The sequence below is a fragment of the Podospora pseudopauciseta genome, assembly GCF_035222475.1.
Source record: "Podospora pseudopauciseta strain CBS 411.78 chromosome 5 map unlocalized CBS411.78m_5, whole genome shotgun sequence".
Lineage (NCBI taxonomy): Eukaryota > Fungi > Ascomycota > Sordariomycetes > Sordariales > Podosporaceae > Podospora > Podospora pseudopauciseta.
In genome coordinates this window covers 887812-912866 of record NW_026946665.1, presented here as the reverse complement: position 1 = coordinate 912866, position 25055 = coordinate 887812, and the positions used below count along the sequence as shown (strand labels likewise).

The window sequence follows — 25055 nt, the reverse complement described above, 5'->3', positions numbered from 1 at the left end:
TCCGAAAAAGCCCCTCTGTCCAATCCCACGGGTTTCCCATGCCGGTCCGGTGCGGCACCACCCCATACCCTCGCCGATCCCTTCGGAGAACAAATAAGTACCAGTACCTCCCTCACTCGCCACAACCCTCTCTCCCATCACTGTAAAAGAGTTGCCCAAAGAGGAGGCAAATGCATCTATCCATTTATCTCTGGTTTCATTTATCCTTTCCCGTCACGTTCCCCCCCAGTCAAGTCAAGCCCCATAAGGGACGAACCTCACTCGCCACACCCATCTTCCCCCCTCTGATTCGTCCTCTTCTCTTCTCCAACCTTAAATTTGAGGCTCCTGCACTGCTCAGGAGCGCCCAAAAGAGTGGCTGTGAGCTGCCCCGAACAGACGCTGTGGCGAAAACAATGAGGTTTATCTGAGATCTCTGCATTTACTACCACCATTTCATTTCACCCCCCCAGTGCCGAAAACCCGGGAACTTTTGGGCCAGAAATGTGGCTCAACTGTGCAATTGTCTGTGTGATGTCCAGATGACGCAAAGCCACAATCTTTGTGTTGCTGCGGTAGGAAGACGTGGCTGGTGAGGGGGTGGCGAACGGTGACAGTTCGCCTATGCTGAAAAAAAATAAAAAAAAAAATAAAAAAAAACCAAAAAAAAAGTCGGGAGGTTCCGTTTCGTTCACTTTTGTCGCGGTTGAAGGGGGGAACGAACGAACTATTGCTAGAAAATGATCTTCCTTCTCGTGCAAAGTTGAGATGGAGGTGATGTTCATCCCAGATTATTAGTTCTGATGATGGTTGGTCGGACCCAACACCCCCCCCCCTTAATTCACCCCCTGTCACCTACAACACTTACTCGCCACATCCCCCTACAAGCCACAAGAGTACAGATGGTATCCGACCATGCGTGCACACCCCTCGTTATCACGCAGATCTCCCGTCGCACAATACCCGCGGGAGCTGAACCCCATGGTCCCTTTCTCCCACCTGACTGGTCAAACCCCCATATATTCTTTTCCCGTCCCTCCGCGGCAGTGGGATGGGTGGGTGGTGTGTAGGGAGGGTTAGGTAGTGCCATGTGAGATATAAGGTGAGACATTTGGGGGAGAACCAACACTGGGCAGCAAGCAGTTGACACCGGAACCCGTGGCACACACACCCCATCCTGCAAGATGTGGCGAGTGACCCCGAATCGATAAGGAGAGGAGGGGAAAGATATATTGAGGGGAGAGTGTGTATATATCCCTCCCCCCTCCCCCTCCTCAACCCCGGGCCTGTACATACATACATGCAGCTCACGGGTACGCAATGCGTGCTGCGTTGTGTGCATAACGTTACGTTGCTTCGAACTGTGCGTTGCTGCACGATGTGATGTTTTTCCTCCGGTGGTGGTGGTGGTGGCTCGTGATATGTTGTTGAGGACCTAAGGAAAAAAAGAGTTCGTGTCACTTTTCAGGGTCCCATCTGTCGAAAGCTTACCGCTTGAGGATCATGAACCATGGCCCCCAGCTCTTTGCGATTAGGGGTCGTTGCACAAGCTGATCATGACATTGTCTCAAGCATCCGTCAATCGTCCTGAAGACTGGGTGATAGCTGTTTGGTGAGCGCCAAGACAGGAAAAAAAATAAAAATAAAAAATAAAAGGGGGTAAGTCAAGACGAACAAGCGATCGTGAAAGCTAGACGTCAAGGTCAACATCATGATGTTCCATGTCCGAAAGACACATCTCAGCTTCTCCGGTGTGTGTGTTCCTCCATCTATTCGGCATCATCAATCACACTTCGAACCTGCGACGGACAAAGGCGACCGGCATGATCCGAAACCTGGGTCGATATCTGTACCACCAGCCTCAGTCCGTCTCAAACCCCATCATCGTTCTTCCTATGCCATCGAGGTAGGTATGAAGTAAATCGGCTGTGCTTGTCGCAACTAATTCGGCCTTCCCTTTCCTCCCGCTGCGAGAAAATCATGCACGGAACTTGAGGCGATTTGCGCGTCCCATCCCTTCAATTTGGTAGATGATATGAGAACGGAGCGAGAATAGGGAAGGAGATGCTTGCGATTTTTTTCTTCCCCCTCCACGGAGGGCCGAAACCGCACAGCCACAATTCTAGAACTCTCAAAAAATCTCTGCAAATGTGGGTGCATAACTGTCGATCATCTGTGGCTGTCGTGACATTTTGGATCGGATTCGGGGAAGTAGGTAGAGAACAACAGGAAAAAGATCGGCAAAAACAACGACGATACTGATCTGCGAACCAGGAATGTTAGTTTTGTGTGTAAATCTAGACAAAGACGAAATTCTAAAAATAAAATAAAAAAAACAAAAGATTTACTGTGATTGTGCTTCCTCTCGTCGATCGATGTCCTGCAGGTTGGCTGCGGTCAAGTGTGCAAGTGGTGATGGTGTTAGTCAACATTGAGATAGTAATAAATTTCCAGGAAGAAAAAACCCAACCCTCAACTACCGCGCCTGTGTAACAACCTCCCGATCAGCCCCCTTAAACCTCCACCACCAAGTTTACTCACCACCATTGGCTCCCCCCGTATAATCCTTCCTCTGGGTAGGTAGGTCTAGCTCGGTCCGGCAACAACACCATTACAACCCCCATCCACCAAAATAGCCCCATGCCCCTGAGGAGCCGCATGTCCCATCCATTCGCTGTCAACCACTCAATCACTCAAACCACTCTCACCTCTCCCACCTCTCCCTTCCCATCGCCACACAAAAAGTCCCCTCTTGTCAATCTCCATTTCTCCACACACGGTATCATACCACACACCGGCTCAGGCTGTTTCCGAGAGAACCATCACACGCCAGTGTGTTCATCCCAACCAACCCAATTGAGCCTCCACCCCATCCATCATCGAGATCTTGACCCCCTTCCCTTCCCTTCCCCCCCAATCAGCCTCTCTCAACAACAGCAACCCCTGACACCGACTTCTTTCCCCCATCCCGTCCGTTCTCTTTTCGCCAGCACAAGCAGGCCACGTTGTCAGTCGATTCCTAATGGAGCCAACAGTACATCCACCGTCAGTCAGATCATTCCTCAGCCGCATCAACATTTGTTATGCTCGTTTTATTTCAACCTCTTCATCCTCCCCCCCTCCCCCTCAGCCAGTCCTCCGGAGAGTTTGTTCCTTCCTTACCAGGGGGGGGGGGGGGTGGCTTCATCGTTTTGTTTCCATATCTGTCCGTTTCGTGGTGAAAAAACATTGAACCTTACCTATTCCTAGCGTTCCTTACAACCGGCAGTCGCGGTAAGGTGGTTCTGTAATCTCCCAGGGTGGTGTCAGCCCATTTTCCGCGCGCCTAGGGTAAGAGATTCTCCCCCTTTCCGCCCCCCCCCCTCTCCCCTGGCTCATGTCGGACGAAAACGTCTTCTCTCTCTCGCTCATTCAGGAACACCTCCCTGAATCCCTGTCTGCCAAAGCCCAATAAATGTCAGTCTGAAACGGTCCCATTATCAAAACGGGTTGTCCTCCTTCCATTGGACCACAGGCCGCATATCGAAGCGCGTTTGCTATCCCATCCACTACCACTGACCTCGGTGAGCGCAGCGCGCGGGCGGCAGACAATGTCACCGTCTAATGTCAACATCAGTACCTCAGATCAAGCAAATCACAAAACAACCAATAGAACATCATGTAATATCATCCCAAAAAACAAAAAAGATCTGCTTCCTCAATTTGACGTGTGTGTGTGAGAGAGAGAGCAAACACATCCCTAGGTAATGTTGATGTCGAACTCCCAAAGTAGTCTCATTTCAAACCGTCCACTGTCTTTACATCCCGCAAAATCTTTCCCCTCCCCCCGGCCCAAAAAAAAACTATAGACCAGTACATGTGGTACACAAAGTAGGTAAATAGTATAGCCGCAAGTGAAAAATACTCAAATATGGCATGTATTGTGACGCACCACATCCATCACTCACCCCAAGAAGTTTAAACCACTCAACAAAATCCCAAACCAAAACCCACAAAAAACAAAAAGAAAAAACAGATGGCCATTGATCTCGGGCCCCTATATATCTCCTCCAATCAAATACACAAGAAGAAAAAAACGCACAAAAAAAAAGTTGACCCCATCGAGGGACTTGGTATCTCAGAAGGAAAACAAAACTCGTTTCACAAACGCCAAAGCAAAGCACGATGGTTCCCATCTTTCCCCTTGCCCATATCATGCCTGCAATTTTGATGTTCAAAAAACAGATTGTGCCCGGTTCGAAAAAAAAGCCGCGAACCTACAACTCCCCCGCCTTCTAGAACCAGCCCAATTCGATGTTTGTTTCTTGTTGCCTCGTTAAAACAGCCAAATCCATATTGCTCTCCTTGCGTGTTTCGTTACCGTAAGCGTGTGTGTGTCGTAGGCAAAAATGGCGCTTAATACCGCAATCGAAGCTCATAACCCCTCTGTGGCGCCGTGTTGTTGGATGGGGAAGGCATGTCAGACTCCCCAGGGGCGTCGACCGCCATTTCCCATTCGCGCTTGACACCAGAGCCGCCCGTCTCAATGACCTCCAGTGTCATGTCCTGGCCCTCGGGAATTTCGCGGATGACGTCGTCGTCCATCTCCACTTCGATGCCACGAGGCAAGACGTGTACTGTTCGGATCACCCTGCCAACGTCAAAGTTGTACTTCACAGAGAGTCTTCCGACAAAATCGGAGAGCGTCCTTTGCATCAAGTAGACGGCACGGTGCAGTTCCTGGCCAGAGGGCTCCGAGAAGTTTCGTCGCGCCACATAGAAACACGCGACAGGTTTGGGAGGGCGCTCCTGTGGTGGTCGGTAAGAAGAGTCAACGCCCAAGGCCTCAATCCACCCCGTGAGGTGACCAGCTTCGTCCACCTTCCTGACCTTGGTGGGCTGGTTGCCACCCTGTGCGGAACCATCGGAACCAATCTGATAGTCTTGCCAGTTCGGCTTACCGGCTACAGAGGCCTGTGAATGAAGAGAAAGTGAGCTCGGTGATGGCGAGACCAGCGAAGATCCAGCCATGGAGCTACGTTCGCTTCTCCAAGCGGCCGGGTCCGTGTCCACCCTGGTGAGATCGACGGGCTCTCCGGGAAGCGACACCGGATGAAGATCAGGGTCGTCAATATCGTCACCCCGAAGGTACAGGACACTCACAGGACGGGTGCTAGTAAACATGTCCTGGAGAGTCTGAAGCTTGAAGTGCAAATCTTCCTCAAGATTCGGTCTGCCACCGCCTCCAGCAGAGCTGGCTGAGGACATGGACCAGGTACGCTTGTGCTTCTGCACCTTGCCGGGTCTCTGGACTGCCGAGCTGCTCTTGGACTGCGCTGCGCTGGGTCTCTTGCGCTTGCCAAAGTCCTTCATCCCACTCTCGGCCTGGGCGATCTGCTGCTTGAGCTTATCAATGGTTTTCCTGACGTGCGCAACATCATTGGAGAGTTTGCGCTCCGCTCCGTGGTCACGGAACAGCTTGACTTTGCAGTAGCAGATCTCAGCCTCAGGGGACGAAGGCGGTGGTGACTGGGAAGGATCCGATGGGAGGATGTGTGTCTTGGCACAGAGCCTCACAGGAATGCCCTTGACGCCCTTGGAGTGGCTAAAGTCGGTGGAGAGGAAGTTGAAGCGGACAGCAATGTTGCACTCGACGGCGCCGTTGATGCCCGGAGTCCAAACCACGGAGAAGCCGTCAAATGAAGCAGTCTCCAGCTCGATACGGGCCCGTTTATCGTCGCCTTCGGAAGGCTGTCCAGCCTCAACGTACTCGACAGCCTGCAGCTTTCCTCCTCTCTGATGGGCCTCGTTCGTTCCGCGTCCCTCTTTCCACAAGCTCCAGCACACGCCCGGCTTTTGTCTCTGCTGCTCATCCTCAAAGGAGATTCTGACAAAGGTGCGGAAACGGGTACCAGGCGCCATGGGCATCGGCGGGTTGGTATCGACAATCGAGAGCGAATAGGCCTGACCCTTGTTGAGATATGTCACGGGAATCTCGTCGGCATGCTTGATCATGGCTGTTGGGGCATTCAAAGCAGTGTGGAAGCGGAACTTTTCCGCAGACGCCGGGAGAGGGACCGACATGGACATTCCAAACTGTCTTGTCTGGAAGGCAACCATGGGAGACTGGCCGTGGAATTTGCTGTCGATAGACACCATATGCTCATCTGCAGGGTCGGAATTCATGGGAGAGTCATCTTGGTCCATGGTCTCGTACCCGGTATCCTGGCGGAATATCGATGATGGGGCAAACGACGGTTGCGGAGGCTGATGCTGCATGAAAGGGTGGAACTGATGAAACTGCTGAGGATGGCCAAATCCATGGTGAAAGCCACCCACGTCCATTGCGGTAGTCCCGGAGTGAATAGCTCCATCTGAGGTCGGCAGGGACAACGGTGTCCCAAGCCCCATTCCCAGACCGAGGGTGGGTGTGTGGAGGTCGCCAGCGGTAGGATGGTAAAGTGTATTCGTGCCTCCTGGGGTAGGGGTATAGTAGCCGCCGGTTTGGTGGGGAAAATTGGCAAAAGAAAACGAGCCCGGGTCTAGCAAGGACGGCGTGAATCTCCACGGCTCGTTGGCCGCTGCTGCCCGAGGAGTCGGGTCCTGGTCGCGAAAAGCCTCATGGCTTAGAGTTTGAGATCTGCCACGGCCGTGTTAGTCAAACGATTGCTAACGGTGAGGCGCCAAGCCCTGACTCTCTGGAATCAGACGTTGACCCCGCGCCGAGTTTGGCTTTTTGGTAGACTTCTTCACACACACACACACGTGGGTTAACAGGAGAAAAAGAACATACGTTTCTTGCGCCGAAACAGCAACTGCGGGGTGGCCAGCGGTGGTGGTGCTGGCTGGCTGGGCTGCACCGGCTGATGAAGTTACAGCGGCAACCTCAGGAAACTGTTGTCTAAAATTGGCCAGCAGATCATCCCCAGGCTTCTGCGAGCTCGTCCTAATGAGTGGAAATTCTCGTGTCAGCAAAAGTTCACGGGCCGAGGTCATAGTCGAGCGCGAGTTGCGCGGACCTCCTTTGGGCAGTCCGATCTTCATTTTATTTTTTCGAAAAGGGCTTCGACGACTCACCTTTGTCGGAACATGACTGCGACGAGGAGACACTGCACCGGTGGTAGCGACTGCGGGCAACAGCTCTTTGGTGGAGCGCTCTTCTATCTCGGTCAAGCGCACCGTGTTGTGAGATATATCGTGGGTCGTTGCAAAGACAGCTTGAACGTGTGTGTACCGTTCGGTGAGTGGGCGGGAAGCGACGGTGGGATGGTGGGGGAGGTGAGTAGAGCTCTGGCAGGTAGGGAACAAGCTACCTTATCGACGAGATCAGATGTTTCGAGGATGTGTATGCTCGCTCGACAAACGGAACGAGCTGTGGGAAAAAAAGGAAAAAAAAAAAACCAGCAAGCGAGGGAAAACGGCAAAGTTGCCAGGCAGAGGAGGGTAAGGTTATTATCGTCTGGTATTCGGAAGGTCCAGTAGGTCTTATGGGTGCATGGACTAGACGAGAGGTGCGGCCGGCCTTGTATATACCGGCTGGTACAAGCTCAGCTAATAAGCGCGAAAGCACAGGCTCGTCTGTGGACCAGAGAAAAAAAAAAGATTGAAACTGAGGGAACTGAGGACTGATGAGGGACAGGCCTGAGTTCAGAGTTTTGACTGACAGGCCGAGGTGGAGGTGTGGCCAGGGCAAGAGGTACCTTGTTACCTTAGTTATGGATTAATGGAGATGGGGATGGGGGATGGGGGGAATGCGTGAAAAAGGTGGTGCGCTATAGGGTGGTCTAACTGGAAAGAGTAATCCAGTGTCAGAGTCGAAGGGGGGGTGGGGCCGGAAATGCTGGGCGATGTCGAGGTACATCCATGCATGGAGCGAGAGAGAGAGCAACAACGGGGCCGAGAGAACGAGAGGAGACTCGACGATGCGGGAAATTGTTTGCGAGAAGGGTACCGTACCGCTCGGGAGGGTCAGGTGGTTGCCACTGGAGCTGCAACCGGTCGATGGCTGCAAGAATATTTTGGTTATCTTTATGTGGGAGAGCGGGAGACGACAGGCCATCAAGAAAGAACTAAAAGAAACTGATGAGAGAACGAGAGAGTGAGAGAGCGGCGCGGATGGAAAGTACCCTCCATCTCAGCTTGACGCGGCCATCTCGTCTGGCACTTCTCATCAAGCACATGGAACACTTCTATATGGGCATTGCGAATTGCATGTCGGGCACATCACACCTGGTGCGGGGTTTTCCCGTGCTTCTCCCGCAAAAAATGGCAAGGGTGTGTCTTTACTCAGTCGACACTTTTGATACATGGGTATCTCACCGCACAAAATAGTGGTGCAAAAATTATTATCATGATTTTGCTGGTGAGAGGAGAGGAGAGGAGACGAGGCTGCTGCGGAGGGATGGGTGGTCGAGTCCTTCGCCATACCTTGTCCGCATTTCTCATTGTGACCAGGACCTCGACAACGGTGACAGCATGCAGCTAGAGAATATAATAAGATTGAAGGAGGGATGAATATACCGGTCTTGACCCACGCCAGGGTGTGTCGCATCCACCCATTAAACCATTTCGATGCAGGCGCGGGGAAGTTCACCCATCATCAAACAAAACCATAAACATGCATCATCCTCTGTGCCGCTGCCTGTTCATCTTCCTCATGCTGTCATGTCAGGAATCTCGACCGCAAACCCACGCGCAATCTCGTCGTGGTTTCAAGGTGAGTAAGGTAACAGATCGAGATCGAGGTAACGGGGCCCTCGGAATGGGAGATTGCCCGCGCCTCCGTCCACATCTGGCAGGAGCGGTTCGGCCGTCCGTTCTCAATTGAGGTTGTAAGACGGCAACCTTTTCCGAAAGTGTTAGGAGCTGGTTGTAAAGGAAATCCGATTGTCCAATGCCTCGCACCGCCGTTATACATATAGCACGGCTATTAAGGTAAATATCGTTGGGAAGCTGGTGCGTCGGGTAAAGTACAGCTACATTATCCAGGACTACCACAGACGACCATACCCAGACGCCCAGAGAGGAGATGTGGCTGTGCTCAGCCACTCGCCTCGAGCTTGCGAAGCCTGCGAAAGCATCATCTATCTGTGCGGTCTAGAAGGAGAGGAGATCACTATGTTCTAGCCACAGTTGTCAATTGATAGATAGAAAACTAGGAAAAACTCCGTGCAGAGGAAAAGCAGTCATCCGTACGCAGGGAACTTTTGTCAGTGCTGAGCAATGCTGAGGGAACGGGCTCACGGGCTCTGTCGTTGCCTTACATACAGCACCCAAGGTTCGCCACGAAAATGGCAACTTCGGTCGAACACCTCACTCATGTCCTTCTGAAATGTTGATGGATTGTGTGAGTGCGTGAGTGAGTGCCAAAACACCCCCCCTCTCCACCCCACCCGAAGAAGCGGCAGAGACTCGTTGCGGTATGGGGTTCCGTCTTAGCCCTTGAGCGGGCGCAGGAATTGGCAGGGCTATCCTAGCCACACCGTTTCTATCCCGTGTGGCCGTCTCAAAGTTTTGGTGCCTGTCCACTGTTCAACGAAAAAGTCCGGCCTCACCTTCGATTGTTGTGTCCTCTAAGACATTTTGGTTATCATGGCTCCAGAACTACAGACACCTCTTGAAGAAGTCTCACAATCGATATCTTTTGCGCTCAACCAAGACCCCTCTTTTTCGGGGTCTGGGGTCCTCCGGGGGGTGCTGGTGATGGTCGACTCGGCCGCGCAGCAATGTCTGGCAGGGATATGCATCCACATGCGCACTCAAAAACGCTACGTTTAATTCTCACAATTATGACGTCAGTCACTATTCCGTTCTGTCTTGCTTGCCCAATTGATCTAGCGTGCGAAAGCGTTCCACATATTATTATTTTCACAATCACGTTTGTTCGTCCTCATCGACAGCAACACCACCAGGGATCCTCTTCACATGAGCCTTATAGCAGTAAATATCAGCAGACAATGACATGTCAACACTTGGCCGGCTCGTTCTGTTCCTTTTGTGGTGGTATCGACCTGCCCGGCCCACAGCATGAACTCGTCCAATCTGAACAGGGACACCCGTGTCGGCTCGAGGCACGATTACGTCGATCTCAACTTCTTTTGGGCTCCCGAATCCCAAAGTTTCAGTATCGGCATTCTGGAAGTCTTCTGGTGGCAGAATGCTAGCAACACCATCTCTTTTCCCCCCTTCGCTTACGCCGTGTCACCGGCTCTTGAAGGGGAACCATATCCGTCCCGAGTCTGAAATGCCCACATACATGAACTGCGATGGCATCTATGTATGTACAAAGGCGAGAAGCAGACACGAAAGCCCTTTACGCATAAGGCTGAGTGAGTGTTTACATGTTGCCGAAAGGGCTCGCCGTCCCCGGCGGCAAGAGGTGAACCGACGGCGGGAGCAGCAGCCGTGACAACAAGGCCAAGCTCTTTTGACCTGCATCGCATGCAGTGCTAGGTCCGGGTCCAGGTCGAAAGCTGGCCAGAATCAGAGACTCCATACAGGATCTAACGGTCGTGTAGAAGAAAAATACCAGAGCGGTGGAATGCTCGCTCTCAGGGCCGGAATGGATGAACTCACAGCCACAGCCACAGCGTCCCAAACACTTTTTTTTCTCATCACGATCGACCCGCTGCGTTCACGGGCTCGATCTCCCGATCTGCAAGGGGTTCTCGGGATTCAGTGCTACGATTCGGTATCATTGCTCTTCCAAAGCCGGCAGAATATCAGCACTGCTGCAAAAAGGGTCGTGAAGGGGGCGCAAGACCCTGAGATCTATCTCTACATACGATCTATTATTATACACCCATACATACATACATACATACATACATACATACATACATACATACATACATACATACATCTACAAACTATCTCTATGCAGCAGTGAACTACACTACCTCTGTGTTCCCCAATACAACAGGCTGCATACGGTTCTATTCTGTCTATGATTGTGAGCACGTGCTCACTGTCATTGATGCTGATATAGCCTCTACACCGTATTTGCATATCTTCTTGACACACTGCCGACTTGGCTAAAGGCACGCCATTGTTTAGCATCCCTGGGATACCCTCCTCTCGTTGCGAAGCGTGCGAAGCTATTCCCAGCACCTGGTGGACCCAGCATTTGACCCTGGACTAACATGACGTCATGGCTCCATCCAGTCCGGAGCGTTTCAAAAAAGAAAAAAAAGAGGGGGGTTTTGTCGCGGGAGAGGAGCCGTCCCCGGAGCTATTGCTCACTGTCAGGTGGTCAGCGCCCCAGTGGTGGTGGTTCTACGTGGCATATCGGCCCCCAATTTTCAAGCATTTCGGTCGCAAACTTCACCGCTTCAGAAGAAATCACTAGATTGATGATATCAGCAGTAAAGCCAGCAAGCACCGAATCAGAGGCGGCCAAATTGATAACCACCATCAGATCATTGCCTATCATGGGGTAAAATCGAGAGGGTGGGCGATCAACTCTGCCGCGTGTTCACAGAAACACCCGCTGTGTGTGATTCGCCGACGAGTAGTCAGTCCTGCAGCCGAGACGGTCCTCCTGCGGCCGCTACGTCATTCTGGCATGTCACCTCTGCATTTTGTCGATATCGGATTGTTGCCGAAATCCCATTGCTTTCTCTCTTCCATCGTCTCCATCACTGATGAAGAAGGTGGTGTGTGGTTGCGACGAGGCTGGGCGTCCTTCTTCGTCTCGACCCAACCCCCAGCCGTTCCAGCCGTCCATCCCTCCCCCCGCCCTTCATTCCCGCTTAACCGCTTGTCGGAGCGAACACCGTTTATTTCTCGGTTAGTTGGGGGGGGGGGGAGGTCGTTGGGTCAGGCCCCATATCAGACGTAAAATGACGTCAGCGTTGAACCTGTCAAGGGTGGGCACGGGCCCTTTCTCTCTTCCCTCCCCACCTGTCCGTGCGTTTCTTTTCTGACAAGCGCGGTGGAGCCTCGAGTTGACGCGAGCAAGGGGGCTGCTTGAACGACACACACCTCCAACAGATCGGACAAACACGAGATGATCGGCTTTTTTTTTTTGTGTGTATATAAAATATTTCCCAATGGGACCCTAAACACCCTGAATTGCCGGCTGACTCCGAGGAGGGGGATTCACCGACACAGGCAGGGTCCGGAAATCGCGAGGAAACCCGTTGATGATTTTTTTGCTCCACGGAGTCAAATCCGGCAGTTCCCAGTGGTTGGAGACGAGCTTTTTACCTAAGTATGCAGTGCTACGATATTACTGCACACCACATTTCTTTCTCACGGTTGTTTATGCGGCGGATATTGCTTGCTTTGGCTTCCTGCACTGGGGGGATGCCCGTGTGTGTGTGTGTGTGTGTGTGTGTGTGTGTGTGGTGAGGATAATGCACAGTGCTACAGAACCCGGAGTACATGCCGCAGTGTGGTGCTTAATCCACTGGCGATATCAAAACACACACATACCGATTATACATACTACTTCCACTTTCTCACCGACTTCGGGGTTAAAGCGGGAAAAAGACTTGGCTGACATAATCGATATTCACATAGGACATTTTTTGAAGCTAATCTTCCGAGAGAGGGACAGCATTCGGAGTCTGGGGGGTGGGCCCCGTGGATTGTGGCATCGTCTGTTTTTTATTTCATCTTTGGTGTTGTTTGTTTGAGAACCCCGGTCTCGGTAGCGGGTGGACGATGGATGGGCTGCAATGCGGATGTCGTACATGGTATATGTAGGTGGGTGGTGGAGGTAGAGGAACGGGTAAATGTCGGGGTCCATCCCGAGTGCCCTGGGTCGTTATTGTGGAAGGGGAGGAGGGTCACAATATTGACTGAGGGGACCGGATTCGGTTCAGGGGCTGCTGCACTACTCCAGTGAGGTGTCGCAAGAGCTAAGAGAGATGACGGATACTGACTGGCTACCTTGCCTGTGTAAGAGATGTAAACTCGAGGGGGGTTTGCGCGAGGTAGAGAATGGGCACTAGAGGCATTCTTCCCGTCATACCTAAGTAGGTACGGGTGGTATGAATGGTTGTTGTTTCATTGGTAGACAAGAGAGATGGCTCTATCTTCAATGACCGCTTCACCTCACAGTCTTGAGGCCAGAGACATGGCCATGGCCGTCTTCTATTAGATGGCAACTATGACCATTCCAGAAGACCATACTTTAGGGGTCTCACACCACAGTGCCAGCAACCAGGATACACTGCTGTGTTCTCTAAAGTTGGATGAATGATAGTTTCTCTGGTGGGCCAATCCTTTCCCTGTCTGGGTTTGGTTTGCTGCTGCCGTCAACCGTCAACGTTCTCTCTGCCCTACCGTCGCCGTTGCAGCGCTTTTTTTACCCCGCGGCGGGCGGCAGGCTGAACGCTGATCACCTCCCTACCTCGCCGCTTCCAACCCCGGTTCGTTGCGTGGTCTCTGGGTGGTGTGGAAAACGGTTGTCAGGGTGGGCGTGGTTTCCACGTTGGCCTAACGAACGTCCTTGCAGCAAACATGATGAACACACAACCAGTGCATTTTGTTGGCAGAAAACGAGAAACACTCTTGTCACTCTCCTTCTCAACGGCGCTGAGAAGAGAGCGCTTTCCCTGTCAGGTTAGCAAACGGGTGACAACATCTCCACATTGCAAGTCCCTACCCTTGCCATCAACTAAGGGAAAGCCCTTCTCGAGCAATGACTTGAAGTTGTAGTTTGATACAACGATAGAAGGTAAGCACGAGAAAAACACATCTCGTGAAGTTTTCTAAACACAGGGAGGGTTAGGTGGGGTGGTACGATTTTCACCTACCTAGGGAAGTAGTGCGATCTCTTCACACTGATCCCAGTAAACAAGACTCTTAGTTGGGTTCAAGCATTCTGTCACAAATCCGGGGGGTGTCGGGCTATCAACACTTTCTAAAAGGTCAAAACGTGTTTTTGTCATCATGTATCTACTAGAAGGGGTGATGCAGCCCAAGGCGACGTCGAAAGTGTTATTTATAAAAGATCGTCACCAGCACTTACCTACTTATCTACCTGTTTGGTAAGCCGCCCTTATGCAGCCCGAGATTGGTGAGAGAATGGGACGATGGGAGCAACCGGGGACATGGGAAAGTTTGAAAAATGACATGACAATGATGGGATTGCTCGGGGACGACTGCCTTTGTGGTAAACCGTGTGGTGGTGCTAGGACTGCCGATCACCGCCGGCATGCCACGCGGGACCCAACAAGCAGTTGTGCAAATCCAACACCGACTCTGCTCACTTGACGGCGCGATAACCACCTATTTCTGGTCCAAACAAATCAACGAAAGTTTAGCAAGTACTCTGAAGCACTGAGGAGTGTACTGTCTAAATCCCATTCAGCAGATATTTAAAGCGGTGATAGTATGGCTGTTTGAAGTAGTATAAGCACAACTGTTTTTGTCAACTTGCTTTTTTGGACCCACGTGCGTGCCTATCGTCGTGGTTTTCCAGAACGGGGGAGAAGGAAGCTGATCGATGATGGGTGATCAATACCCGCCTCGTCCCTGCGTGGGGATACATGCACCTGCCCGTGCCTCAACACTGGGGTGTGGCTGGTGGTTGAGGGTTGCAGTTAACGGGTGTTTATGCTGCAGGAGAAGGGGAGGGGGCTTGCCTTTGCATTTTCTCGTACAAGAGAGGGGTGATATGAAGCCCTGGCTCGGTTATGTTAAATATTACATGCTTGCTGGTGCTTTGATCCTCTTCTGGAAACAGAGACACTGGGTCTTCTACTGTGCAGGTAGGTGATATTTCCAATCTCGTACTATGGAGTCCGTGGTTACTGATGGGCGGCGTTCGTTGTGAGTGTTATTTTTTCCGAGAGTGGCTGAGCAGCGGTTGGAGTTGTAATCTCTCGTAATTTCTTGCTGTCCCTATATCGTGCTTTGATGAGAGTTGTTGAGAATATTGCAAGAATGATTCGAAAACTAGCCACTCCAGAGGGAAAGTGGTGTCTTTCTATACGCCCTCCCGACACCATGTGGTGTCTGTATTACAGCGATGATCGACCGAGGGGCAGTCCAACATCGGCACTCGGTGACCACCCCAGAGTTAATGATCGGCAATTCAAGTGCCCCATTCCCAAACTCGCTACCCAGATAAACTGAACTGGTCGACCGGCGTTAAGAACAGCGTACCCGTTCTCGTATTCGATAGCCGAAGAGAGAGGAAAATCTTTATTTTTATGTTTCCTGTTGGCAGGCGACTGCAGGTGATCTTCGTCTTTTAGCGAGTCCGACCTGAAAGTGCTTGCGTAAGGTACGAATCTGGCGGGCTTCGGGTATGTTGATCATGGAACGGCAGGTGGGAGCTGGGTTTAAACTCGGGCCGATACTGCGGAACGGAGCCGTTGGGAAGCCGGGAGATGGGATGTGGGACCAAAGGATGGGATTTCGGGATGGAGCTTTGAGAGAGGAGGGCACCGAGGGGCGTCATGCAAGTGATCTGTCGGTTTTGGTCCCTTGCTTCCGGCATGTGCGGAAGGGGAAGCTTATCAGAGAGGGTCCGTCAGCAAAAGGGTGTCGCATGGGGGAGCGTCTTCTGGGAGTACGGCATGGAATGGCATTGCATGTGCCGTGGGCGGGGGATACAACATTTTTGCCTGTAGTCGGTATGCGTGATGGCGCATATTGGGAGGTGAGGGTGTGGTGTAGAGGAATAGAGGTGAGGATGGCATTTGGTGGTCGTGACAGGCTTCACCTCGACATATCTTAAAATGACTTTGTTGTTCGGTGATGCGAGGAAGCGGCATCTTGAAGGAAGACATCAAACATTTGCCAGATGGAAAGTTTCGCTCTTGTCTCCCTGTATATTTACCCATATATACCTTGGGTATATAAATCTGTGTTTGGGAATTCCGAGCTCCGTCCTTGAAGTTTCTCGAGTAATAACAGCATGAGGGCAAATCAGCGAAGGAATTTTGTTGGTTGGCCCTAAAATTGACAAAGAAAACAATTTCAGAGCTACCTGGTTATCCGCAGAGAGCTACATTTATCTTATCTTTCAAGCCATAGGCCTGAAAAGGTAAGGTATTTATGTAGTCAGCTACCCTAAGAAGATGCTTCAAAGATTAGGTCCTGAAACATACTCAAAGGCCTGAACAATATCTTCGCAACTCGTTTACAAGCCATCTCCTCGATTAGAGTAGGGAGGCTACATGAGATATCTACATAGCCCCGAAAAAAACCGCGTTTCGAATTACAGTCTCCAGAGTATATTACTGAAGGTAAGCGGTCAGTTATATAGTTCACGGGAGAGAGTAGTGAATTCCGTAGTTCAGTTTAGTATAAGCGAGCTGTAGATTATTTTAGACATAAGAGTTGGCAACCGTAGATTTCCATCTATGGTCTGGTCGATATTGGAGAGGAAGAGACAATGGTATTTCTATCAAAAAGAGGACAGGACAGTCACACCTGTCTGATCGTCAAAGAGGATATTGTGGCCGAAGACAGAATCTGCATATGTAATGCGTCAAGGCTCTTCCGGCTACACAGGGCTGGTTGGCGACCATTCGGAGCAATAAATCAAGCCGCGCTATACTGAATATATTTGATATTCAGCGGATCTCGACTGTCTGCACCAGGTCATCGAGGTTTTGAAGATGGGTCAGGGGCTCCAGGTACCTCGGGTGCTTTTACTCGTGGTTCAGAGGACTTTGGAAGACATCTCTGAGAACGAGGACAGTTGTTACTAGCTAGATACGCTACTTCGGACATTTTACTACTTGCTTGAAGAAGTTCTTGGACTCATAGGGAATCTGCTTCGTAAATGGTCAACCGTGGTGTCAGACCGATCTAGACTAGGCAATCAGAGAAGCGACCTCCCTTGGAAGACGGTGATGTAGCTCGCAATGGCTCCCATAAGCAGCGGGTTGTTGCATCGTTGAATGGTCCATTCAGAAGTCAAGATATTGTCGTTGGATCTGGCTGAGCATCGTGTTGAAGGCTTGAGTGTGGTCGCATAGTTGAGCGTTGAGTAGCAACGGCCGGAGGAAAGAGAACACAGCTCATGTACATCTTCATATTGTCGCAGGCCAACAGCCATACAAAAGTCGGTACCTTTTCTTCGTTGCAGCAGGATCCCGCACCTATCTGTGTAACCGTGATGTCGTGTTCTACCAGCTGGACCCCTGGTATTGAAGGTCGGATGAGTCTCAGCTATGTCCAAAATAATTCACCAGCTCTTCCTTGCTCCCACGTTCCCCAACCACTCGCCAAGAGAGCGTCAGAAGAGTCTAGATAGATGGCGCAAGGCGGCATCACCGTGTTATCTGAACACTGTCGAGGTAGTCATTAGCATCTTGGTGACGCCCGTGGTTCAAACCCTGGGCTTTGATTGGCTGGAAAGCTCCCATTTCTAGGTAACCGAGGCCTTGGGGTTTCACTCGAGGGGTTCGGTTGGAATTGAACTTGCATGTTTCTGGGTGGCCTCTTGACCTTTATCTGCCCCCTCTTCCCAGCCCGCTGGTCCGCTGGTCCTGAGGAGGGCCATAGCTGAAAAGATTCGAGCAAGGACCGCCTGGTGAACGGGCATGGCACAGCATAAAGACAAACGTTGGCCGCAACTTTAAAACACATCAAAAAGCTGGAAGGCGGGTTTGCCCCGCATCGAAATTCCTTATCAGCAGTGCTCCTGGCCCCCGGCTTATCACCGCGAAGTGGCGCCCGGCCTCCCGCATTGGCTGACTCGGCGGATCCCCCAGCAACGCTAGCCCACCGCCCACCGGGTGCATCACTAGCCTGGCCCTTTGAACCTCGAATTCTACCCTAAAACAATCTTCGAACGGACTTGGCTCGCTTTGCCCTCCACCATATCCCAAACACCGTTGACACTTGCTCGACCCATCATCGAAGAGTCCCTGGATAACCTACCGTCCCTTCATCGAACCGCGCGCGCTGTGTGGAGGAAGGTCTAGGGACTGAACAGTGACAGCATCTACATCATGTCTGGCTGGTTCTCGTCCGCTCCGTCTTCGGCGGCGACACCTGCCGATGCCAACGCCGGTGAGGACCATGTGAGCGACGGATCGAAGCTCAAAACCTTTATTGGCATTTTGAAGAAGTGAGTATGAAACATGGGCTATGTCGATATGGAACTTGGAGAGTCCCAAGACCGGCGGTGACATTTGGCTCACACCACACACACCTTCAACAGGTTTATCGGCGTGTCTGATCTCGCTGCCGTTCGATTCTCGCTGCCCTCCCAGCTTCTCGAGCCTACACCAAACCTTGAATACTGGAACTACCTCGATTCCCCGAGTGCTTTCGCCGCGATTGGAACCGCCGATGAGCCTGTAGATCGCATGCTCGAGGTGTTACGATTCTGGTTCACCAAGGATTTGAAATATGCCAAGGGGAAGCCGTGCAAGCCCTACAACTCTTGCTTGGGCGAGTTCTTTCGGGTAGGTTGACTTTGATGTTGGGAGAGATCGTGGACTTTTGCTGATAGGTGGCAGTGTAACTGGGAAACTGAGGATGATGCTCCGAGAATCGACACTTCGGCACTTAGAAAAAGTCCATCAGGGAGTAGCTCTTCTAGTATGAAGTCTGCCAAGTCTGCCATCCCGGCAGGGCTTGGCTCCAGCGACCCTCGGGCAGCCTCCACCGTATCAGTCACTCAGTCGGCAGCCAACCCTACAAAGCCAGTGAGGATTTCCTACCTGACAGAGCAAACCTCTCATCACCCTCCAGTCAGCGCTTTCTACATTGATTGCCCCGAAAAGGGCCTTCATGCCAAGGGCTTCGACCAGATTACAGCCAAGTTCACCGGTACCTCCATCAAGGTTATGCCCGGCGAGCACAATCTGGGTATCTTCATCACGGTGGACCGCCGAGATCATGAGACATACCAGCTCACTCACCCGGCCGCTCATCTGGGCGGTATTCTGACGGGCGCTTTGAGCGTGAGTGTTGGTGATATGTGCTACATCACATGCCCTGAGACCAAGCTCAAGGCCATCCTCCGATACTATAATGACGGCTGGCTTGGCCGGACAACCAACAAAATGGAGGGCATCATCTTCCGCTATAATCCTGAAAACGACAACAAGACTCAAATAAAGGACGTACCGGTAGAGGATATCCTCATTCGTCTTGGAGGCGCGTGGAAAGAAAAGATTGTCTTTACTGTTGGAAACAAGCCTCTGGTGAGTATTTGCATACATGGCTCAAACTGGGTTTTTGGGAGACTAACACGCAACTAGGAATCCCACCCTCCAGAGCGGCAGATTACCATCATTGATGTTGCTCCATTGAGTGTGGCGCCAAAGGTCCTCCCGCCTGTTGAGAAGCAGCTCCCCAACGAGTCTCTTCAGCTTTGGAGTGAAGTCACCAAGGCGATTCATGCCAAGCAATTTGGCAAGGCTACAACAGTCAAACAGGAGCTTGAGGAGGCCCAACGTGAGAAGGCTCGGGAGCGAGAGAAGAAGGGAGAGACCTGGACGCCGGTATTCTTTGAGCAGGCTACTGATAAGGCCGGTAAGCCTTCGCTCACAGAAAAGGGCAGAGAGGTGCTGAGGCGGGCCCAAGCTGGCAACTGGGACATGGATGGCATTCTTTAATGATGGGGCAGGAATGGAATGATACATGATAGCGTAACCACACAGGGAGCAACACTCGTTCACTTGCATAGCTGACTTTTTGGGACTGGCGGACGGGGCCAGGGCGTTTCTACAGTGGGCATGATGGGGGATGGGGGATGGGAAAGACAGAGGACAGATGGGGGATGATATAAGGGGCCATATACATGCATACAACTTTGGAGGCGCATTGGGAATATCTACAGTAGAGCACTTTGGAATTATACTTTTTTCTTCGTAGTCGTCGCGCCAGACCCGAACCCTAACCCTACTTACACCTTGGCGCCAGGCATCAACTTACGGCACAGCCCAGGTCACAAAGACCATGCAGTGCAGCAGCGCACGGAGCGCATTGGAGCTCGTGAGGCTGACAGGCCACCTGTTATCGTTATCGGCCAGGCGTCCTAAGCCCCTTTTGCCAGTTGCTGAGCCTGAGGGGAAAAGGCAGCTGCAGCAAAAAGGGAGGAGAGCACAAATCTGGGAGCCATCTGACAAGATTGCCCTCGAGACACAAGGGATATTCGTATTGCTCGAGTTTCTTGATCACAAAAAGATCGACTCGGTCCAAAGATATTTTGATTCTCCAAGAAGACGAATTGGACCCTTCCCCCCCTCCCCTCAAGCCTGGCGCAACCCTGCCAAGCAAACCCGCTGCGCAATTCCAAGAAAGCCAAACCAGGAGCCGTTCCGCTTTCTCTCGTCCCAGAGCTTCCCGACCGAGAGAGAGAGAGAGAGACGCGCGGAAACGACCGCCCGCTTGTTCCATTGATCTGCTCGACCACCACCGCACCGACGACGACAACGACGACATTGATACATTGGTCTCCATTCTCTACCAGACTCAAAACGGGACGGTAATCCTGATAGCTAGGAAGCTTTCTACGAAGACCCAATCAGCAACCGAGTAAACCAATCGCGAATTTCACTCTCGGACCAATCTAGGCCTCCCCATTTACACTACACTACACTACCCACCCACCGCCTCCGGAGCAACGAAAGCAAAGCGGTCGAATTTCTTTTTCTTCCACTGAAGAAGATCAACAACGGTCTCTCACGGCCGACGAACCACCGATCCACATAACATTCTACAAATACTACGTAGCATAGACAGACAAAACCGAAACACCCTCCAAAAAAAAAAAAAAAAAAAATGTCAACCACATCAGGCCTAACGCGCCGGAGAGGCGGCCCCCCCGCCGGAGCCGGTGCCACGGGCGGCGCATCCACCCCGACAGAAGACAGCGGCCGCAACTCGTCGGGCGGCGGCCCAGAAACTTCCTACGAGTCGGGGGAGAACGGTCACCGGATTGCGTTTGACCCCCGCGACATCTCGGAGAGCGCCGAGAGGTCGAAGCAGCCCAAGTTGACGCTGATGGAGGAGGTGTTGCTGCTTGGGTTGAAGGATAAGCAGGTATGTTTTCCCCCTCCCCCCCAAATAACAAAACAGTGGTGGTTGGTGGTTGACTGATTTGGCGTCGGGTGTGGTAGGGTTACCTCTCCTTCTGGAACGACAACATCTCGTACGCCCTCCGCGGCTGCATCGTCCTTGAGCTTGCCTTTCGCGGGAGGATCTCGATGCAAAAGAACGCTTCGAGGAGGAACCTCCCGCTGCCGGACAGGGTGATTGAGGTGGTGGATGACACGTTGACGGGGGAGGTGCTGCTGGACGAGGCGCTCAAGATGATGAAGAGCAGTGAGAAGATGAGCGTGAGCAGTTGGATTGACCTCATGTCTGGTAAATTTTACATCCACCTTTTTTTTCTTTCTTTCTTTCTTTCTCCCTTTTTGTCACGAATACTAACAACAACCGCCACAAAAAGGCGAAACATGGAACCTAATGAAAATCGGCTATCAACTCAAACAAGTCCGCGAGCGGCTCGCCAAGGGCCTCGTGGACAAGGGCATCCTCCGCACCGAAAAGCGCAACTTTTTGCTGTTTGACATGGCGACCCACCCCGTCGTGGACGGGGGCGCCAAGGAAGAGATTCGCAGGCGGGTGCGCAACGTGTTGACGCAGCGGACGGTGGTGTTGAACAATTCGCAGTGGCTGCCGGAGGGGCTAGAGTTTAGGTACTTGAGGACGGTGGCGATGGTGTGCGCGGCGTACGCGGCGAACGTGCTGGAGAACGCGCTGAGCACGCTGGGGCACGAGGCGAGGGAGAAGGCGTTTAACCAGACGGATGAGCTGCTGGCCGAGTACAGCCAGTGGCCGTTTGGGAGGGGGGCGGTGAGGAATGATATTGGGGAGAATCTGCCGGGGGTTATTACGGAGGTGAGTACACTGGGGTGAGGGGGGAGATTGGGGGGATGATATGCTGACAGGGGTTACAATAGGAAGTAAACAAGGCAAAGGACAAGGAGCTGCAGCTCGAGGTTGTGGCGGCTTGTTTGTGCGTTTTTACGAGGTTGGATTCGCTGCTTTAGTTTGTTGGTTTGGTGGGAGGCTTGGGCTGTGAGAACAACGACAACAGCATCCAGCATTCGACATGTGGAAATTCAACACGCAGCGATGCGGTCGACGATGACGGTTACCAAAGCTGGACCGCTGGGGCTGGGTAGAAATCTGGAATCTGGAAACGGGCAGGGAAGCAAGGGGGGACAGGCTACAAAAACATTGGGTCTGAATGGGGGATGGAGATATTCAGCTGGGGAAGAAGGGGGGAGGACAAATTACCATGTCAAACGATACGTAATGTAAGGGGTGGTGGGACGGTAGGTGGCAGACAGACAGACAACAAGCAGAAAAGGGGCAGGCAGGCAGGAAAGCGCTTTTTTATTTTTTATTTATTTTAGAATTCTGTTTGTTTGGTTTGGACTGCTGCCGTGGGCTATACCTCCTTTTTATTTTTTTTTCTTCTTTACTTTAAAGTTTAGGTTTTTGTATGGTTTTTTTATACTATTGAATGCTGCTCTTTTTTTTTTCTTCTGGCTTGTTGTTTGCAATGCGCTGGAAAAACAAGACGGGAAATGAAACTGGTCTGGCTGGGTGGAGGTTGGTAGGTAGGTAAGGTAGGTTGGTACGTTGTAGTTGGCTTTGGTAGGGAGAAAAAATTGGAGTTTTTCATGTTTGTTTGTTTTGTTCCAAAGGTTGTCATGATATGTATGGTCTGTCTGTCTGTTTAGTTTCTTTTTAATTAACGTTTTTCAAAAAACAAAAAAAAAAAAAAGGACTTGACCTGGATATTGGCTGGGGAATTCCAAAGGAGAGTTATATCATTCTTTTCCTTTTTGCCTGCCTACACGCCTGTTTCCGAGGATATATATCAACAACGCCAGCCGACCGGACAAGTGTGTTTTTCTCGCTCCCCTTTCCACTTTTCACCTCCTTCCCCTTCACCTATACCCATGTTTGATGCCACTCAAACAATGCAAGCAAAAAAGCCCAAACAGCGGAACAGGACAGAGAAGAACCAAAAAGAGCATATATACATAAGCAACCCCCAGACGCCCAAACCAAAAACAAAAACAGCCGAATTCCCCCCCAAGAAAAAACACACAAACCCGCTTGTTTTGATCCCTGCTGCTGCACCCCAACATCGCCCAGCCCTGCAGAACCCCTCCTACTTCCCCTCAAACCCCGGCCTCCCCCCCTTCTTCTTAGTCTGCACCCCCTTCCCCTTCTTCCCCTTCCCCTTTCCCCTCCTATTCGCCATCTTCTCATCCTTCCTCTTCTGCAAATTCTCCTCCCTCTTCTTCTGCCTGTCATGAATACTCTTCTGCACCCCCTCCTTCCTCTCTTTCCACTCCTTCTCGCTCTTCTTCTTTCCCTTCTCCTTCCGCTTGATCGCCTTCTTGAGCAGCGCCTCATTGTCAATCACCTTCTCCCCCTCCGCCCTCTTCCTCGCCGCCAGCCAAGCCTCCTGCTCAATCACCTGCTTCTGCTTCTCCTCCGGCAAGTTGGCGATCCTCTTCTTCTGGTTCTCCAGCTTCAAAAGCGCAGTCTTCGGGTCCGAGGGGCCCTTCTTCTTGGCGGAGCCGGGTGTCTTTTCGTAGGCGGCGTCGTGAGAGAGCTGAGTGCCGTCCGAGAAGCGAAGGCGACCAAAGGCAAAGTTTGTCTCGACATTGTCGTCTTCTTGGAGGAACGAGGACAACGCGGGCGAGTCCCGGGCTGTGGCGAGGGCAGCTTCCCTCTTCTTTTCCTCCTCAATCTTGGCCTGCTTGCGCATCTCGTTCTTGCGCTCCTTACGCTTGAGCGCGAGTTTTCTCCGCGCTTCGAGGAGGTCTTCCTTGTTCTTGATCACATTTCCTTCCGAGTCGGCCGCCTTGCGCGCGATCTTCAGGCTGAGGAGCTTGGCGTTGAGCTTCTCCTTAAGTTTCGCAATGTTTTCCGGGTTAGCTGGAGTTTTGAGACCCTTTGGCCTTTCGGACGGTGGAACGGCCGAGGAGATGGAAGTCGTGCTGCTAGCGGCTAAAGAGTCGGTTCTGGCGGCGTCGGACGCCGGGGTATCTCTCGTGGTTTCTGACGTGTTGTCGTCCTCCTTTGTGACCAGACCAGAAACATCAATAGGAACCATTTCGTCATCCTCGCCATCGCTGTCGGGGGCTTCGGTAGATTCCCGAACAGCGGGCTCCTCATCCCTCTTGGTAGCAGCCTTGCTTGGTGCAGCCGCTTCCATCTTTAACCTCTTGGCCTCCTCCTTCTTTTGCTTCTTCGCAGACTTCTTGGATTCCTTCGTGGCCGCATCTTTGCTAGGGGTTTGCCCGACGGCTGGATCCTCGGCGACGACCTTTTGCTTCTTGACAGGCGACTCCTCCTCTTCCTCCTTGGCGGCGGGTGTATCCTTTCTCTTCAACCCCTCGAGCGGCTTCTCTTTCTCGATACCCTCAATCTCAAAGTCGTCGTCCTCGTCGTTGGAGTTGTGGCTATCGTCCTCATCCTCGAGCTCCTTCAGCTTGCGCTTGTTGCGCGCCTTCTCCTCCATGAGATCCTTGGCGTTCCGGTGACGTTCACTGTCGGGGTCCAACTTGTTGCGCTTGGCGGCCCGGGCTTCCTCCTTGGTCTGCTTCTTCTTCTTCCACTGATCCTGTTGCGCGGGAGAAGACGCAGGTCAGCTCGGCTCAGGGCAGGAAATAGATCAAGACAAGAAAGGGAGGCCACGTACACTGGTATCCTCCCCATAGTACAGTGTTCCGGGGATGAGCGACAACAAGCTGTTGAAGGCCTGGGAGTTGCCGCGGAGACGCTCCTAGAGAGTGAAAGAGATGGGGGTTAGAGATAGATTCGCGGGCTTGGCCCCAACTGGTCCGTGGTAGGTGCTTTGCGTACCTGCAATTCTTCGTCCGCCATCTTTTTTGCGCTGTTGATTTATTGACAGTGACAGTGGCGATAGCGCCGGGAGAGTCGGGGTCAGGAAATCCCAGTAGATGAATTGTCTGGGCGGGGGGGGGGGGCAGTCGTTGTTGCAAGGCGGCTCGTGGGAAAAATGGGTGAAGTGGGCAGTCTGGGGAGATTTTTATCGCCGTTGATTTTTTTGGGTCAATGTGGAGCCCCCGTCCCTTCCCCCACATTTCGTGCAGATGTTCTGCCAGGCGGTGAATATT

General features: G+C 52.0%; 5 protein-coding genes across 5 annotated transcripts; 2 read left to right on the top strand and 3 right to left on the bottom strand.

Moving 5' to 3' along the window:
* Positions 1-1361: 1361 nt before the first annotated feature.
* QC763_0075510 (uncharacterized protein) lies at positions 1362-3357 on the bottom strand (the record flags this gene model as incomplete). Its single annotated transcript, XM_062906034.1, has 2 exons — positions 1362-2242; positions 3239-3357. 2 exons carry the CDS (start codon positions 3355-3357, stop codon positions 2149-2151), a joined length of 213 nt encoding a protein of 70 aa, XP_062764863.1. The 3' UTR covers positions 1362-2148.
* A 1017-nt stretch (positions 3358-4374) lies between these two features.
* Positions 4375-9668, bottom strand: QC763_508610 (uncharacterized protein; the record flags this gene model as incomplete). The annotated part of the gene is made up of 3 exons (XM_062913452.1): positions 7036-9668; positions 6752-6904; positions 4375-6598 (listed from the first exon to the last, which is right to left on the bottom strand). Exons 1-3 carry the CDS (start codon positions 7047-7049, stop codon positions 4375-4377), a joined length of 2391 nt encoding a protein of 796 aa, XP_062764862.1. The 5' UTR covers positions 7050-9668.
* A 7510-nt stretch (positions 9669-17178) lies between these two features.
* QC763_508600 (uncharacterized protein) lies at positions 17179-19496 on the top strand (the record flags this gene model as incomplete). The annotated part of the gene is made up of 4 exons (XM_062913451.1): positions 17179-17998; positions 18092-18338; positions 18393-19082; positions 19140-19496. The coding sequence occupies exons 1-4, from the start codon at positions 17880-17882 to the stop codon at positions 19494-19496; spliced, it is 1413 nt and encodes a 470-aa protein (XP_062764861.1). The 5' UTR covers positions 17179-17879.
* A 1168-nt stretch (positions 19497-20664) lies between these two features.
* Positions 20665-23233, top strand: VPS74 (Vacuolar protein sorting-associated protein 74; the record flags this gene model as incomplete). The annotated part of the gene is made up of 4 exons (XM_062913450.1): positions 20665-20925; positions 21003-21249; positions 21335-21786; positions 21849-23233. The coding sequence occupies 4 exons, from the start codon at positions 20665-20667 to the stop codon at positions 21936-21938; spliced, it is 1050 nt and encodes a 349-aa protein (XP_062764860.1). The 3' UTR covers positions 21939-23233.
* QC763_508580 (uncharacterized protein) lies at positions 22687-24970 on the bottom strand. Its single transcript, XM_062913449.1, has 3 exons — positions 24781-24970; positions 24617-24700; positions 22687-24538 (listed from the first exon to the last, which is right to left on the bottom strand). Exons 1-3 carry the CDS (start codon positions 24799-24801, stop codon positions 23075-23077), a joined length of 1569 nt encoding a protein of 522 aa, XP_062764859.1. The 5' UTR covers positions 24802-24970; the 3' UTR covers positions 22687-23074.
* Between the last annotated feature and the right edge of the window lie 85 nt (positions 24971-25055).

What these genes read in the sequence shown, in the direction of transcription:
- QC763_508580 (XM_062913449.1), bottom strand. Translation starts at nt 24,801, where the DNA reads ATGGCGGACGAAGAATTGCAG. An exon ending in TGGCGGACGAAGAATTGCAG is followed by an intron (nt 24,701 to 24,780) that starts GTACGCAAAGCA and finishes TTCACTCTCTAG; the next exon opens with GAGCGTCTCCGCGGCAACTC. An exon ending in ACTATGGGGAGGATACCAGT is followed by an intron (nt 24,539 to 24,616) that starts GTACGTGGCCTC and finishes CCCGCGCAACAG; the next exon opens with GATCAGTGGAAGAAGAAGAA.